The 18545-nt window shown below is 39.9% G+C and overlaps 2 protein-coding genes across 3 annotated transcripts; one reads left to right on the top strand and one right to left on the bottom strand.

Annotated features, from left to right (window-relative positions):
- Positions 1-124: 124 nt before the first annotated feature.
- On the bottom strand, positions 125-9636 carry LOC103138393 (calsequestrin-1). Its single transcript, XM_074560039.1, is given in 12 exon segments — positions 125-846; positions 848-1312; positions 3301-3375; positions 3493-3593; positions 3741-3795; positions 3939-3984; positions 4088-4218; positions 4928-5001; positions 5200-5311; positions 6204-6304; positions 7036-7129; positions 9212-9636. Coding segments are annotated over 12 exon segments (1512 nt in total). The 5' UTR covers positions 9449-9636; the 3' UTR covers positions 125-825.
- Positions 9637-12813: 3177 nt separating this feature from the next.
- LOC103138392 (crystallin J1A-like) lies at positions 12814-17059 on the top strand. 2 transcript variants are annotated; one of them, XM_007552561.2, is made up of 10 exons: positions 12814-12853; positions 13484-13550; positions 13665-13841; positions 14023-14121; positions 14216-14308; positions 14386-14542; positions 14701-14816; positions 15880-15957; positions 16042-16181; positions 16288-17059. In XM_007552561.2, the coding sequence occupies exons 2-10, from the start codon at positions 13484-13486 to the stop codon at positions 16384-16386; spliced, it is 1026 nt and encodes a 341-aa protein (XP_007552623.2). In that variant the 5' UTR covers positions 12814-12853; the 3' UTR covers positions 16387-17059. The 2 variants fall into 2 exon arrangements, with proteins under 2 accessions (XP_007552623.2, XP_016527245.1); XM_016671759.1 differs by lacking the exon at positions 12814-12853 and adding an exon at positions 12860-12966.
- Positions 17060-18545: the final 1486 nt, after the last annotated feature.

Genomic DNA, 18545 nt, shown 5'->3' with positions numbered 1-18545 from the left:
TTATCGTTTGCCCCTGACATTGTTATATTACATACAGAAAAACCCAAAATCCAGAAGAATTGTTCAGCACACTTATTTCACACAAACACCCACGCTCACCTCTTTAAGAATTATACAATAAGTAAATTTCTTTCCAAGTTGTTGTTTATTTAAGACTTCACAGTAAATTAAAATTCTCTCGTTACAAAAATAGAATCTGGTTGTTGTCATAATTCATCATCATAGAAAACATCCATATGATGTACAGTACTTTCATTGTACAACATCATACTGACTGAACACAGTAGACTGGTGGTGTTTGAGACCCAACGTGACAGACTGTTAGCACCCTTGAATCGGATATTATTCAGTTCAGTACCGGGGAAAACAAGAAAATATCTGAGTGCATATAAAACATGCAAACAGCAAAAGACAAGACATTTGGGCTTATATATTTTGCATAAAAACAACAAAATCCTTTCAATTCTATGAATATAAAAACTTTAATATGTTCAAAATCCAAAGCAGTAGGTGACAGGATTTTTAAAGAATATCTTCTTTTATTGTACAAGACAGTATTACATGTGGAAATAAATAGAAGATTTTTTTACATCATAGATCAGTAACTTTGTCAGGGAGAACGACAAAAAAACTAATGGAATATACTGATTCTGGTGAGCTGCTGAGAGAGGATGATGAAAAGATGAAGGATTTACATGAACGGACGACTTCGTGATCAGAAATTGTCAAAAAGTGGTTGATTCAGCAAAGTCATCGACGTGATGGTAATGTTGACTCTTTAAATGGCATTGGTCAGACTTAGAGTTTAAATTACGACTCAGCAATCTAATCGTCGTCGTCATCNCTAATCGTCGTCGTCATCGTCGTCGTCGTCATCATCGTCGTCGTCGTCATCGTCGTCGTCATCATCGTCGTCATCATCGTCATCGTCGTCATCATCGTCGTCGTCATCATCATCGTCATCATCGTCGTTGTCATCGTCGTCATCATCATCATCATCGTCGTCATCATCGTCGTCATCATCGTCGTCATCATCGTCATCATCATCATCGTCGTCGTCATCGTCATCGTCGTCGTCGTCATCATCGTCATCGTCATCATCATCATCATCGTCATCATCATCGTCGTCTTCATCATCGTCGTCATCATCGTCATCGTCGTCATCGTCGTCGTCGTCGTCGTCATCATCGTCATCGTCATCGTCTTCCTCAGGATCAATATCTCCTGACAATACATCTTCAAGCCAATCTTCCAGCTCATCCACAGAAGGTAAATCCTCCCCATTATCAATGTCCATCCACACGCTGTCAGCCTGCACAGCAACAACAGCAGTAAAGCAATGTTTTCAATTCCATTTAATTCAATTCAGGTTCAAATTGAAAATCAACTCAGTTATTTTTGAACAGGGAGAAAGAACTAGACCTCCCCTTGTTAGTCAGTTGTGCCAATTTACCAGATCAGCTGTGACATGTCAAGTCACAGCTAATCAGTTTGCATCAACTGAGCAACTAGTAGTTGTTTGAAAATTACCTTGACAGACTCACAATCATCTGATTTGCCAAATCAGCTGATGACACAGATTGATGCAATGTGGTGATGCAACAAATCATTAACATCTGTCAACTAAAGGTAGGGGATATCACTGATAAGAGCTTAGCGGAAAAGTATTTTAAAGCAAGCAAAGCAAAGATGAGACTCTGAGATCATGATCATGAACGCCTCAAACAGACTCATGACAAAGACAATGTCCAGTTCATTCTCAGAACAAGCTCAGTTTTGTAGTGAGAATGCAGAAAAAGATTTTATACAAGGACTGGGAAGCCAATCTGAGACACTCATACTCTTACAGCACCCCACCCAACACAAAATGCCATGGGGGTCACAGTTGTAGCTCTTTTTTGCATTGGCAAAACACATATGGACTGGACAACTAGACTCAAGTTAACCAAGCAGCACCTATGCTAGATTAAGAATCTGGTATGGCTTGCCACAGTCTGAAGAAAAGCCAAACTACCACTCTTAAAATCAGATTGATCAAAACCTCTTTTCCAACCCCTATGTTGATCCATCAACAGCTGGAGCACTCTGCCCATCCCCTCTTCTTAGGAAGATGGTGGCGACAGTGGTAGCAGTTCGTCCTGCAATGGGCAGGTTACCAGTTCAATCCCCACTCTGTCTGCCTCTGTCATTGTGTGACAATTTAGCTTGGGAACTTCAGCCACTGCTTGCTCCTACTCAAAGGTTTCATCACGATCATTACCAATGACCTCTAGACCACAGATCTTGGAAGCTGCATCTACTGAGTATCCCGAACACGGACCATTCAGATTCCATTGTCTCAACCTTTCTCTCAACATGATATAAACTCTCCCATGGATGGGAGTTAAATCACTCCTGAACTGTGTCCTTCATCACATATTCCTAGGTCACCCTACACTCAATTAGATTCACCTGGTCTTTATGGTAGCTCTCCTGATATGGAATCCAATTAACAAGTTGATGCTTATCAATAGTCAGCTCTGCCCCTCCCTTTAACCACCTTTTGAAGACATAAAACCAAAGGTGTGATTTCAAGCCTGGTCATTTACATTTGGATGAAGGTGGCGTGGTACCAAGAGCATTCATTGATCACTTTATGTCCAAACATGTTCTGGACATCCCATACCTAGAACAGACATCCATTCCTCGCAATCATACCTATGCAAGGGATCCCACCATTCCCAATGGTACAATTAAAATCCCCCAGGAACACAAGAGATTTTTCAGATGCCACCCATTCCAGCACAGAGGCTAAATGAAGACCTGGTTTTGTGAACTTCAGCACATTGGCACAAGTTATATCCAACTATCTCACAACTCAATGTCACTAAAGAGGAAGCCTCTCACTCACTAAGGAGAACTCCAACATATTGGAGCTCAGCCAAGGGCCTTTGAGCGTCCCCAAACCTGCACAAGGCTGGGATCTAGTGGGTCAGAAACATCCCCAAAGAGGGATGTGTGTCCAGTACAAAATGTGGCAGATGGCTCCTTTTCATCTTTTCATAGGCGGTCAGAATAGATCAAAACTGTGAAAGGATGAAATTAAGTAATAAAATAACAGCTGCACCTGTTTATAGACCCATTTTCACTTAAATAGGTGACATTCTTACACGGGCTCAAACTATTGCCGTACAGATAAGCTGTAATCGAAAACAGAACCCGCCTTAAGTTAAATGTGCTGCAAGAGTAACATTAATTAACAACATTTAAGAATAGATAAACTATCCAAAGTACAACTATTTTCCTACGAATAATACTTACATCATCAGCTTCAATGACACCAATCTGTGGGTGGGACAGATCGATTCCGAAGGTCTTTTCCCAGTGTGGCAAAAGCTGAAGAGGGAATCAATCAAATAATTATGGCACTACCACTGTTACCAACTTTTAAATCCAGGTTTTCACGTAGATTGTTCAGTATCATTTATTGTATTGTATCATATTATTTCTTACCAAAGGGAAGTCGTCAGGGTCAATCCAGAGAATGCTGAGGTTAGGGTTGTCGGTGTTATCCTCTGCAACTTGTTTCAATTTGTGCAAGAACTCAAAGCCATCTGCAGAACAGAAGATGACAGTTAAAGTAAAACGTTTGCTTCTGCTCTTCATGACACACTTGTTTATTTATAGATATATATGTTTCTGCCCATACAGATCCATCTGTTTATTAGAGGAATTTTCTATTGAAATGTATTTTTCTTTACCAATATCGGCCTCTTCTGCAAAAGCGACAATATGTTCTCCACCGACATCATCATCCTGTGAGCAAAATAACAATAATCTGTACTCTAAAAGACTTGAGATTAAGATAACAATATCAGAAACTAATACATATTAATACATTTACTTAAAGCCTCTCCATAATAAAACTGATGCAAAGCTGAAAGTGTAACATTTCTTACCCAGATCTCATATACGTTGCTGGGTTTCAGTTTCCTCAGTGTTGGTCTAAACAAGCACAGAGCCATTAAGATAAAAACATACTTAGCTTATTCAGACTGTTACACTTATAACTAAAAATATCTCGGAGCATGCCAACAATAGGAGCTACCTGTCATTATTTTCAATGAATTTCACCAGTTCTTTCTCAGAGTAAGGTTTTCCAGGGATGACCACAGGATTCTCAATGAAGGATTCATAGAAGTCTACTTCGTTGAGCTTCAGCTCCAGGGCCTTAGCAACCTGCGGCAAAACAACAGTAATTGGATTTATGACCTGACCATGATGGCTGTATCAGTGACGCAAAGAAATACTGGGTATTACAGAAAAACACAGTGCTCAGCAAGGAAAACATGCATCCTGTCATTTTAACAAATAGTAGCAGGATCTAGTGCTAACAACTGATACCACACGGTTTTCAGGTTGCACATAAAAACAGAACGACAAACCTTTGCAGGTTTTATTAAATTAAGAATGCACACAAAACATTGCATCATGTATGTCTGAATTAAATAAGATGCAAAACTGAATGCAAAGCAGCAAAATTTGCAGAAGTGGTGAAATAAAAACAGAGTATATTCTGTAATTTAACAAGTAACGAATAACTTACTCAGACCTTACATTGCTGCTTAGGTTTATTTGCAGTTGTGCTGTAGCGATCTTCTCATAATAGTGTTTCCAAAAAAGTTTACTGTCTTGACTTTGACTATACCCTTCCATGTCATAGTTTACATCATGGTCAGTGATTATTTTGTAAGCTGCCTGTCTATTGATCAGACGGCTCATCGTGAATAAATTTCAAAGCACTTAGGTGTGCAGGTAAGCTTATGGCTGATTAGTGACTGCACAGTGTTCAGGTGTTTTTCAGTTTTTTACTTTCTGGAATGTAATTAGTATTAGTATTTAGCAAGCTAACGATACTGAAATCTTTTCACAATTAAAACGACCTTACCTTAGGATTAAATGTCGCAAAGAACTTGATGTGAGGATGGAACTCTTCAGCGGCATCTGCGAACGCTTCGAAATCTGAAATGTTACATGTAATTTGTCAGTTTGTTCCAGTCTTTATGTGAGATATCAAACAATGCGCAGCTGCTGCATCACTGCTGCTGACTGCGGGTTAAAATCAGACCCGTGAAATTATTCCAGGCTTTATGCTGCTGATCTCACATCTAGCTACACAGTTACTCGGTACAGATAGTCATGCCATCACAATATTCTTACGTTCTGACTTGTGACTCTTAAAGTAGCCCACCAGTTTGATGTCCTCTTCGATGCTTTCAAAGCCTTTCAGTTCTCTGCTGTTGTCAATAATTTCCACAGGATCCTCAAGAACCTGAGGGAGAAACGAAGTGGGAGGGAAGAGAAAAGAAAACCACAGTGAGAATATCTGGTTGGAATATCCATGTAGCCAGCAAATACAAGCCCCGATCGGAAAAAGGCAAGATGGCATGGATAAATGCAAATAACTACTAACAGCAACAATGACCGAAAGCTATATATTGTCTCCAAGTTTAGCTGACTTATGCATTTCAGGTCAGATATATATGGTTGAAACCAGATGTAAACCAAATAAAACACTTTTTTTTTTCATCACTGTCTCAAGTTAAATCAGACCAAACTTCTCCTGTTTTATGTTAGAATTACCAAAATTATTTCTATTTGCTAAATGGCAGAAAACATAGGGTTTTTTTTTCAAATGTTTTCTGTAACTTCCTTCAAATTGAGAAGTTTACACATAGAGTTATTACTGTCTCTTTGAAGCCCAGATGATGATTTCATAGCTTTTTTTATTCATTGTCTGAAAATATCTGGTTTCAATCGTAGCAGCAAACTGTGATCATGATTTGATTAAAGCTCTTTTTATAAAGGCTTGCTGATTTCTCATTGTCATAAACCTAACTTTATTTCTAGAAATCATCTTAATTGTGCTAATAATCTAATAATCTTTGTGTACTATTTTGCGTCGTTTCTGTTTTTTTCTTTTCTATGGAAAGTTGTAATGGGAGTAGATGTCAGCTCAAAGTGGATCTGGTTACGCTGGAAGTTTCTCACCGTTAATAATATAAATATCATGTAAATGTGAAAACTATCTTTTTTGTATCCACTTGCATTTTCAAAATGCATCTTGACTTTTTCCTGATTTCAGGTTACAAGTATTTGCTTTCCTTCCTTCTTCATGCTTAAGTAAGGCAGGCTATTAACTGGGAGACTATATCCTCACGAACATCATAGATGAACTCCACAAGGGTGTGTGCCTCAAGTTCACCGTCATACTCTACAACTTCATCGTCGGTGAAGATGAAGATGCTGTCTGACTCTTCAAGGCCTGGAGAGAAAAAAGACAGTTATTAAGAGGCTGATCTCATGCGACATGTTCTAATGCCACAGCAAACATAAATCTGGGAAATATGAGTTCCTTGTAAAAAATATTCCCATGCCTTAAAGTTTTTTACGTTATGTCACATCACAAACAGAAACTTCAATGTATTTTATTAGGATACTGCATAATGCATAGCTTAAATGTGCTTAGAAAACCTAACTGTGCGGCACCTTAACATTCAACAAGACCAACAATTTAATGGTTTTGGTTCCTGTGTTAGAATGGCCCAGTCAAAGTCTCAGCCTAAGTGGCAAAAATCAGTGTTTTTATGTAGCTCTCTAGACTCTAGAGAAAAAAAATAGAAAATTCAAGATGACATTTCGGTGTGCAGCTGAAATATCATTTTATCAATCAAATCAACACAGATTTTTTTTTTCTGTATACCGATTACATCAATATGAAATATTTTTTAATTTTAAGAAGTACTTATCTAATGCAGAGAAAGGTATTTATTAATATTTTTTACTGTTTCTTAGAGGATAGTTTGATCAATTTATACTGCCACAACCGGTCACATTTATTTTGGTAGTTGTAACAAGAAACAATGTAAAAAGGTTCAAGTGATATAAATGATGTGCAGTGTTGTACATCAGCACCTTCCTAAAATAATGGCCTAAGTCATGTTTTGACAAAAAACAACAACAAAAAAAAAAACATCTTTCTATCAGCGCATTTACCTAATTTCTTTGCAACGACCTTGTCAAGCTTTGCATCAATGAGTCCAACTCCAATATCCTCATCTTCAAACTCATCCAGGACTTGGGCTGCACGCTGCAAAAACAAAACACTCCGTTACCTAAACACATTTCATGAAGAACGCAACCACATATTGAGGAAAAACCGCACTGGGGGAGCTCCACTACCATAAAAGCCTGCTTTTCAAAGAGCTGCTTTGGCACTTTCTAAATCTGTACGAAACATGAACCTCAAGACTGACAGTCAATTCCACCAATGGGCTGTGACCCTCTTGCCTTGAGGAAGTGGTTTAAGGTTGTCCAAGTGCATTTAAAGACTAGAACGCACTTGCTTCATCGCTCGCTCACTAGCTCACGTACACACATGTAAGTGGAGTATGAGATCTTGAGCAGCTGCCTTTAGCGGCATAAATAGTCGGCATAAGCAGGTCGCCCTGCAGGTTGTTGAGCAGATGATTCCTTGCATTGCTTTGAGCTCGTCTGTCTGTCGTAGATCAGAAATTGGAAAAGTGAAGCATTTTGAATGACACTGTTGGCACAATTTTGGAGAACATGAATTGTCATTTGGTGATGGGTCGCGATTAAATCATATTACATTATATTACAAATTATCTATCTTGCACTAATCCAGTGCCGTCGCCTGCAAAATGTCCTGCCTTTTGCCGTTTCCCCTTACTGACAATAACACCTCATTATGTTGAAATCATTTTCTGTTTCCGAGGAGAAACCCAAGCCTCTAACTCCAGCATCTCCGGTCAAATATAAACCGAGGAGCAACACCAGCCCAGGCGCTATTTTGGTGAAGCGATGCTCAGCACTCGGGGATCCGCTGACAAGTACAGTGCTGCAAGTGTCAGTCACAGCGGGGAGCTGAGGTGGCATCACTGAATCCAAAACCCCCAGTGCTGGCCTGCAGCCCTGACCAACCCAACCCCCCACCAAGCGGAGACACCAGAACCTGCTGAGATGATGTGATATGCTAAAGGCAGATGCTCACTTCAATCTCCCTGTTCTTCTTGGTTTTTAATGTCTTGCTTTTAATAATTTACCTTCAACTTTATTTTTTCCTCCATCGTTTATATTTCCTCCATAAATTTCACTGTCAGTTCATGTTTCAGGTGGGTTTAATGCAGACATTCCAGTCATATTTGCATACTTGGAGTGTCTAGAGGCTCATTCGTCACTGTTGACAAATACCTCACCATAATAAAAGAATTATGCCCTTATATTTCCCATTTGGAATTTGAGAGCCATCACATTTTTTTAAATTACATGTAGGTTGTGAAACGTCCATAAAAGCAGATTTATCTATTTGCCTTTAGCAGTTCTTTAACACGTCTAAGCATCTTCCTAAAATAATGGCCTAAGTAATTTTTTTCCAAAAGTAATCTTTTTTTTTTTTTTTGCCAAAATCACTTTGGGAAAAAAAAAAAAAAATCACGTAGGCCATTATTTTAGGAAGGTGATGCCATTAAGCATGCACCATGTGATAAAATGTCATAATATCGGCCACATTCTTTTTTTCTTTTTTTTTTTTGGTTATGAATGATAGAAAATATTTTTTTTAAAAAGCGCCAACTCCATTGTAAATCTTGTAAAAGGAAAAACAAGGAAATGTTTTAATGAAATGTCAAATCTGAAAGCTTTGTTAATACTAAATGCCAGCAATGGTATTTTGGGAGTATTTGATGATTGCTGCCTTATAGATCATGTGCAAACTGACTCTATGACCCTTGATAAGCCGTTCTTCAACACCTTGAGAGCTGATGCAGAAGCTTTATGCTGGATGGTGACGTAATGTGGGGAAAACTGCTGAGTCTCCACTTCTGACAGGGGTCCTAATGTTTGACTGGCATGCACAAGCACTCAACGTCATGCACAGTCTTTGGGGAATAAGAAAGAAAGAAACAAAACAAAACAAACAAAACAAGGCAATGTGTGGACTTGTTTTTTTCCCCCACTGCATTTCAATTTTTGCAAATTATGCATACATTCACACCTTTCTTAACTAGGAACGTTGCTTGATTTTGAGCCTTTAAACCCAAAATGAGTTGCAAAGTTAAAAACTCAACCTTTTTAATAGTACTTATTATTTTTTCTGAGTTATGTTAATTCTGGGTCTATTTCCAATTACTCCTCCATATCCATCTCAACCCACCTCGAGGGCCAACTCCTCAGCCTCAAACTGTTTCTGGGCAACGCGGCTGGATCCGGGGTGGTCATGGTAGTACACCACCATAACGTCGTACTTCCTCATCACGGACTTATAGTTCTTGGCGTTCAGGTTGTGTACTCGGTCCTTGCCGTCATATTCGGGGTAGTCCAAGGTCTCCTTGGCCAGTGATTGCCCGCCAAATGACAGCAAGACTGCCACAAGCACCCATGTCCACTTCATGGCTTCTCTCTGAGACGATTTAGATTTCTTTTAATTATCGTACAATTAACTGAGTGGGGTTAAAAAATCTTTTTTCTTTGCTTGCAGAACCCTTTCCAATCCGCGTCACCCAGAAGAGAGCAGGACTAAACTCCTGGATCCACCTTATGACAGACCCCACATGGGAAACTGGCAGTGGGGCACAGGGTACAAGAGGGGCTGGGCTAAGTTTGACATAGGTGTGACGGCGTCCGCCTATGGTGGGGTGTAACTGAGCAGGGGTGAGGTGGTTGGTGGGGTGACAACTTTGTGTGTAGGTGTGTTTAAATGTTAGCTGCATACCTATAAAACTGGGCCAGAGTGACGCGATGAGGGCCCAACTTGTCAAGCGCAGAAAATTTGGAAGACAAAGCTGAAGCTGCTGGGACGAAGTGCAGGCGCTGTGTTTGGACGCTTCTTCTTTTCTTGCCAAAAAAAAAAAAAAAAAAAGGTGCGATAGATTTAGAGCTGGCCGCAAATGTAAGGCAATCTTCTCCCATATTAAGTGAAGGATGAAGTCTTGGATCCCAGCTAAAAATAATGGAAGTAGGACAGAGAGGTACATATCAGGAGGGGCTGCAGTCGGTGTCTATTTGCTGCTGCTGGCATTGGTGCAGTGCTAAAATGTGGAGCTGGGTCACTCAGGGACAAGAAGAGAAGGGGGGTGGGGGGACAGGGGTCTAGTGAGGCTTCAATGTAAAGATGTCACAAAAATAGATTTTTGCAAGATTCTGACTTTCCCTCCCCAGCTTTTTGTTACCCAAAACAAGCATCCTGTTCATTCTGCCAACTGACCACTTGCTTTACAATCTAATGATGTAGAGGCCACTGGAGATGGCACTGCCTTGCAAAGAAACACAATGAGAAGCATAATGTCAAGAGGAAGGACGAGGGGATTTTTATTTATTTTTTTTGCCAAAAGTGGTTTGTGAAGATGCTCTAATTAGATGAGACCAACATTTAATGTTTTAACCTATATAGTGTAGCATGTGGAATGCTACAAGCGAAGCTCTTCCTGTAGAGGAAGACTAACCATCCGCCACGTGAGAACGTGTTAATAGTGCATAAGTGTCCGGTGGATACATAACGATAAAAGATTTTCACCTTTTGGATGTATTCTGTCTGCAGTATTAAAAACAGTTAGCTGCTAATGTTTGAGGCGACTCGTGGCGCACAAGGAGAACCGTAGGACATAGACCTCGATGATGCCGTCATGATTTCGACTCCCACCCTCGTTTCCCTTGCCAAAGGTCGTCCTCCTTCTCTCCAACTCCTTCCTGTCGGATTGCTCTCAAACTAGTGCTGATAAAAACGACAATACAAAACAAAAAGAACAGTTAATCCCTGATAATATAGTTCAGCCAAGTTAACTATCATTGTCCTAGAATATACTTTGACGGCCTTCCAAATATTCCTGAATTTGTTCTTTCTTTTTTATATGTTGAATGTGAAACACAATCTCTGTTCAAGTGTTGAATAAAAGACAGTTGAGTGGAAGGACAGAAACCGTTTGGAGAGACAGGTTAAAAGTTGGAGAAAATTAGAAAGAGTGTGAAACAAGATAAACAATGTTGCAGCGGGAAAAGTTGACACAATGTTCAATTTGATGGTTAAATATGGAGTAAAAGTTGAGTTTCTGCTTCTTTTCTCTCAGTGGTGTTTTAACAAAGTTGTGTTCTGCGGTTGATGGTCAGTTAGCTTTTACATGAATGTTTCTTAGGGCATAAAACTGTCATATTAATGGAAAAACAAATGTCTTGTTAGAATAATAATAATAAAAATCTTGCTTCCCTTTTATTCTGTATTGAAACCCATGCTTGATGTACAAAAGCAAGATGGATGGATCTGTGTGTGTGTGATGATGTTTGGCCTGCAGCTGAAACAGCAGTGACTTGGATGGTCTCAGCACCTGTAGAAATTCAAGCTGAAATGTGGTTCTTCGTGTTACTGTAAACATCTAGGGTTGCATGAGTCAGAGGCTAAATGAGAAGAGAGAGGGATTTATGTGTGTGTGTGCGTGTGTGTGTCATTTACACCTCAGGTGGTGACAGATTTCATTACGAGTTTTCTATTCTAATTTCATTAATTGGGCAAAAATCAAATAACATTACAGCTAATTGGTGGGTTAGTATGCTGTGCTGGAATTCACTTATGATCACCATTCTGTATATATATTTTTAAACGTACTTCTAATTTACACTACAGTTTTACTTAATGTTTTCCTGGTGGTTATGTCTGGAACTGTAGTTCCCTCAGCTGTCCAGTAGAGGGTGTTCTCCAACGTTAAAACACCTGTTGTTTTGACTCAGTTGCTACGAATGACTTCTTAAAACTTGAGGAACATTCCGAAGATGCAAAAGACGATACTTTAAACACGTCCTCCTCAAAGGTCAGCATGTTTTCAGCTTTTACTGCTTATCCTGAAATACAGACATATACAATGTGCATAAATCATGGACATGTTATTGAAATGCAAAAACACCTTCGACATTTTTATTTTGCCTTCACTACAAAATTAAGCTACCATAGCCGACAAATGTCTCTGGCTCTCTCAATTTATGACCTAATCAGAGTTAGAGTGACTTTTACCGTAACGTGCTTTTATGACTACTACACCAGACTTTTTATTGAGTAATATTATTATGAAGTGTTTCTGCATACTCTACTCCGCACTGTGAATAATTTCACTCAATAAAGGAAAAATATGCTTTAACCAAAAATGCACCAGACACAAACCTACAGTTTATGTTAAAGTTAAATTTATTCTTTGACAATGAGCTTCGATGTTCTATGTTATTTTCTATCTGCTGAGCCTGTGATTTGCAGATCAAGCAAAGACACTCTTAACTCTCTATATAGTCACTTAAAGTACCTATTCTAACACATATATAGCTAGTATATTAGTTATAAGTTGCATATTTAAACAAAATTTAGGAAAGTGTATTTTTGTTGCTTTTTGTTTTGCTTAAAATTAATCATTTTATAATGCTCCAGATGTTTTATTTTAGTCTTTAAATATCAGAATTTGCAGGTACCTTCGTATTTTTGTCTGTCTCAGTTATTCAGAACTTGATTAGTATTTTTACGAAGTACTTTTTTATTCTTCTTTGATTCTTGGAGGATTACTTTTTACTTTTACTCGACCAAAAATATGTTGAAGTAGACCTACTCTCTTGCTGGCTGCTCTGCCCGTCTCTGGATATAATATATTTATAGTATATATAATTAATGGGAGTTCTAGCCTTTAAAAATTATAGGTTTAATGAATTTCTTGCTCCTAAGTGTTCAAACGTATTAATCACGTGATCAGGAATCGGCGCAGGACAAAGCGCTACGTGGGGGGCGGGGTTATCTTAACTGCTTCCGGTGTGGGCGGGAACCAGCACGGTAAGTTTGATAACGCTGCAGGAACTTTACGTATCAATAAAACAGTAATTATTTACACTGGAGAGCTGAAACAACCCGCGGAAGGTTTTCCACCCACTGACAAGGGGGCTAAGGTCAGACTTTTGATCTTCAGTCTATGTTAATGCAAATAATAGCTTAAATAGCTTTTTAACGTCGCTGTCACAGTAACGGAATAGTTGTAGATTGAGCCACCTCGCAATGAGGTTTGACCTGCCAATCCTACCACAAGCAGCGTACTGGAAAGAACCTCACCACGTTAAACCTGCGTTCAAATAAATGAACGAGTGAATGTCAGTGACCTCTAATCACTGCTACTATTACTGCGTTGGTGCCCAGCTCCAGTCCAGGACGGCCAGAGTCAAGGAAAAACAAACAAAAAAGAGTACATTTCAGCTTTTATTTTTAATTATTTCAGTTTTGGTCCTGCATAACTGACTGAGACCTTTTGAGTTAATGTCGAGAAGGTCATTCAGGTGTATCGTCAGCATAGTTTTCTTAAGATGATCTTAAACGATGTGATCAAGAGATACAAATGTTTTGAGTTCTTTTTTTCTCTTAGTTGGCAATGATATGGCAAGAATGAATCGTATGCATTCATTGTCTTGACAGATGACTTCAGCTGTGGCCAACAGAGCAGTAGGAGCCATTGTTGGATCAGCTGTTGCAGATGCTGCAGGCATAAGTTTTTCCCCTGCTCCAATCCTTAAGAAATAATCAAATACAATTATTGTGGAGGTTCATTTTTTGATATGATTATATGAAAATTGTACGTGTGATTCATCCGCTGCAGCTCAGCCCCTCCACTGGGTGTATGATCTCCAGAAACTGAAGGGGATCTTGGCTCAGGATCCAAACCCGGAGTTCCGTTCCGAGTCGGCCAATCCCTTCTACCGGAGGCAGACGGGCCAGCAGAGCTGCTACGGAGACCAGGCGTATGTGCTGCTGGAGTCCCTTTCAGAGTGTGGAGGTGGGGCTCGCCTATTTTTTATGTCATAATTCGATGTTCTACTTTTAACACTCATGGACTTAAAATGAGAGTAAATACTTTGTATACAGAAGATGGTGATTATTACTAAAAGTTCATTAAGTATTTGAGACAAACTCCTTTTTTGTCACCAGCGTGAGACTTTATAGACGTTTCTTACCAGGTCTGAATGTTGATGATCTGAAGCAGCGGACACTGAAATTCTTTGGGCCAGGGTCAGAGTATGACACCCCGGTCAATGATCCGTACCGAGACCGGAATGGTGAGAAATCTGTGCACTTAATATGATTATGGGTAACATTTTTAATAAAGTTGCTTTATCAATGTGATACTAATGGACGTTATTTTATTTCCAGGCCCAAGACCTCAGCTGCCGATTGAAGGACCATGGAGACAAGCAAGCTTGAAGAGTTTCTTAAAGAATGTCGATGCGGGCAAAGAGGAGACAGGTAAAGGACATTCACTGGTTGACGTCTTGATCTTAAGAGGCACGTTGGGTTCAAGCATTTGGTTGTTTTCGTTGCAGGCTGTGAGACGGACTGTCAGATTGACGGCATAGCCAAGCTGGCTCCTATAGTGGCTTTTTACGCCGGACAACCGGACATGCTGGAAAAAGTTGAACAGGCCATCCGAGTCACCCAGAACAACGACGAATGTGTCGCTGAAACTCTGGCGGCCGCAAGGTCTGTACGCCCCCGAGCACCGTTTGATTACTTGAGCTTACTGTCGCGTGTTGAGGGTAGCGTTTCCACCAGACTGTGGGGATTGGTGTGTGTTCAAGTAGCGTGAAAGCTTTCGCGAAGCACCACATCTTAGACGACAAACTGGATTCTTGCCTCAGGTTTCTGGAGCATTTTATCCTGACTGGTCCAGACCCAAATGTGGTGGATGTAGTGCTAAATCAGCTCAGTGACCCCAGCAGAAAGCAGCCACAGGACTTGGACAAAGCAGTGATCGGTGAGTGAACTCTGCAGGCATTGCTGCTTTCTCTCTTGAAGTCACGAGACCGAATCATGGGATTTAAGGCACCATGCTTCCTCATTCTGTGAAAGGTTTGTGCAACAATTTGCCTCAACAAAACCTGTCTGGACGTGAAGATAAAGAGCTGTTTAACATTTGTATTGATTGGAAGTATTCCCTCATTTGGTATCTTATATTTAGGGCTGCGAGTAATGATGATCCCAGTAATTGATTAATCTATCGATTATTTTGACAATCGATGAATTGCATAAACAAATGTGTACATTCTGCACATTTTTATTTAACCACTTAATCCTTTTTATTCAGTATTAAAACACATTAATATGCAAACTAACAGTTAATACAAATAATTTCTTGAATAAGAAAATAAACATTTTATTGTATGAAATGCAATAACCACATTTCTTTAGTGAATGCTTTGTCATTTGTAGCAAAGGATGCATCTGCAGATAAAAAACTCTATCAACAGGGAAAAAGCTCAGACCTTTCTGCTTGACTTATCAATACTTAAATATAATAAATAGGGCTGATCTATTGAGTATCTTTTGGATTAACCGATTAATAACTGAATAGCAAAAGATGTCTGGTAGTAGATTGTTCAGATTTTTACAGAATTTGAACCAAGTAAAAATATGCCACACATCAATACAGTGTAGGGCTAATAAATGTTAGCTAGGTTTTGGATTAACCAGTTAATAATTGGATAGCAAAATGTGCTTAGTAGGAGTTTTTCTTCTTTTTTTCTTTTCTTTTTCTTTACAGAATTTGAACCAGGTGTAGCTGAAACTACTTGAGTTTTGGTTAGAACTTAATCACAGATAAATATTTTATCTTAAATGCAAACTCCTTATTTTTTGTAAAGTTTTGGCTTAATTAGTGCTCTGAGTGTGTTATTCTTCCAGCACTGTCTTTTTTAAGTCTGTGTGCTCCAATTAACAATTAATCAGTAACTAAATTTGTTGAGAATTACTTCAATTGCCGATTAATCCGTTTAATCGTTTCAGCCCTATTCATATTCCTCCCATTCTGCGGCTTTCAGGGCACATTCATCAAGTGAAGGAGAATTTGTCGAAGCGTCCACAGGAACTGATCCCCGCTGTGTTTCCCAACACATGAGGTATGTTTAACCAGCTTCCACCAACTTCACTAAACTCCAGCCTGACTCGGATCAGACAAGTAACGGGTGCAATACTCACTGCAGGTTTGCCAGGTGCATTCCAGGCAGCGCTGCATGGAGTCCTGACAGCCGAGCACTTTGAGGCGGCCATCAGAGACACCATGAGCTGTGGAGGGTGCACCTGCAGCAGAGCCTCCTTCATCGGAGCATGCGTTGGAGCCCAGGTGTGACCGTCTCTTAATTCTTCGTTCTAGTCTCTCGTTCTCCCCTGGCTTTTGTCTGATGATTTTTTTTTTTCTTTTTTTAATGTCTTTGGTTTGGATTTTTCAGATTGGGCTTGAAGGAATCCCAGCTTCGTGGCTTAGCAAAACCTCACGATCCAACTCCGTGCTGGCGCACGCCAAGAAGATCGCCAGCCACCACCTGTAAGATTGCAGTTCGCAGCATGAGGCGGACGAGAGCGTTGTGAAAAACTGTTGGACTTTTGCAGAGCTGCTAATGAAGGCTTTTGTCTAAACTTAGGCGTGACATGAGCCAGATGTTTTTGTCTCTGTAAAAGTTGAACATGTTGAGTTCAGATGTTCCGGAAAAGAGTTTTATTTTTCTTCACCAAAGTCTTTTCTAAGTATTGATTTAAAGCTTGATCAGGAACTGTCTACTATTGTTGAAAATAACTCTTGTGTAGGCCACCATTCAGTTTTTTTTTTTAAATCTTTGATTTAAGCACATGTAACCAGATTGATTAAATACAATTGTCATTAATTAAAGCTTATTAATGACAATTAATTATTTCTTCAGGTTATTATGTGTAGCCCAACTAAATTAAACTGTGACTACTTAAATCATCAGTGTAAACAGAAGAAGCCACTGCAGATCTAACTGCAGCTAACTGAGGCTTGAATGAACGACCTTTGATGATTTTAGTTGTACATATTTTTGTCTGTTAGATTTTGCCATATTTTGTGTGAATTTTCAAATGCCTTATAATAGAGACATGGAAGAAATGTCTGCAAACAGACTTTCTGCTGCAAATCTGTTAACAGTCTTTGTCATTACTGGACATAACATTTCACATAATCAAAAAATCATAGAAATAAACAATATAAATTGATTGATGTCCTACTTGGCCTCACTAAAAGCATGCTTATTAACAATTCTGAGTTTCTCATAAATCCTTTATTGTTACTAGCTAAATATCATATTCATTGTTCCAGGTAGGGAAAGCCATGCTTTGCTGCATTTTACAATGAAATTAACTTGCAGTTTTAGGTGTGACCCAGACAGCAAGAGCAATGGCAGAAAACGTTTGGGCAAACGTAGATGTAAGTGCAATGGCGGAAAATTATTTCTTGTTGGCAAAAATAAAAGTGTTACAGCAGAGCCCCGTGAAGATGAAGAAAGAAAATGAGCAGCTTCAAAAAGCTTGAGGACGAAAATCGAGCGCCTCACTGGTTGCCAAAACAACAATGCAAGCAGCTGGCAAGCAGAAAATGAGATCCTGGTAAATCAAAATGAACATTATAAAAAAAAGATTAGGTCTCTAAATTTCAACTTGGAGGAAGCCAGAGTAACAGTTAAGTGATTGAAAAGTGATTATGATGCCATGGTGAGATTAATTGTGCTCCTTGAACGGACACATAAGACAATAAGACAAAATGCAGAGGCTTCATTGAGAGAGAAGTCCGAAGAACTGGAGAGACTGCAAGCAGAGAATAAAAAGCTCCATGAAGAAATCTTTGATTTGAAGCAAAAACTTCAAAACATTAATTCCAGGGTGGCAGCAAAATCCGAGGATGTCCCTCGGAGTTGGCTCCGGTGGTGGGGGAGGAAGCCGGTCAGACCTGGCAGGCCCAAACGTGTTGTGAGGATCTGCTGGGAACGTCTGGCGGAGTCCCCTGTGAGACGAAGCTTTAACTCCCATCTCTGGCAAAACTTCGAACACATTCCAGGGGAAATGGGGACATTGAGTCTGAGTGGACCATGTTCCGTGCCTTCATTGCCGAGGCGGCTCATCGGAGCTGTGGCCGCAAGGTTGTTGGTGCCTGTCGCGGCGGCAACCCTCAAATCCGTTGGTGGACACCTTCGTTGAGGGATGCTGTCAAACTGAAGATGGAGTCCTATTGGGCCTTTTTGGCCTGTGGGACTCCAGAAGCAGCTGATGGGTACCAGCAGGCGAAGCGGCATGAGGCTCGAGTGGTCGCTGAGGCAAAAACTCGGGCGTGGGAGGAGTTTGGAGAGGCCATGGAGAAAGACTTCTGCACGGCTTCGAGGCGATTCTGATCCACCATCTGGCGTCTGAGGAGGAGGAAGCAGTGCAGCACCAACACTGTTTATAGTTGGGATCGTGTGCTGCTGACCTCAACTTGGGATATTGTGGGCCGGTGGGCGGAATACTTCGAAGACCTCCTCAATCTCACCAACATGCCTTCTGTTGAGGGAGCTGAGCCTGGGGACTCTGGGTTGGGCTCTCCAATCTCTGAACAATAATACTTGTGAATATTACTTGTTATTAATTTGATGTTAAGAGATGAACGTTGTTTTCTGGTAACAAACTGTCACGAAGTATAAATCAGATTTTTACATTTGCA

The sequence above is a fragment of the Poecilia formosa genome, unplaced genomic scaffold (assembly GCF_000485575.1).
Source record: "Poecilia formosa unplaced genomic scaffold, Poecilia_formosa-5.1.2 Scaffold49, whole genome shotgun sequence".
NCBI classification, from domain to species: domain Eukaryota; kingdom Metazoa; phylum Chordata; class Actinopteri; order Cyprinodontiformes; family Poeciliidae; genus Poecilia; species Poecilia formosa.
This window is presented reverse-complemented; position numbering and strand designations above follow the sequence as displayed.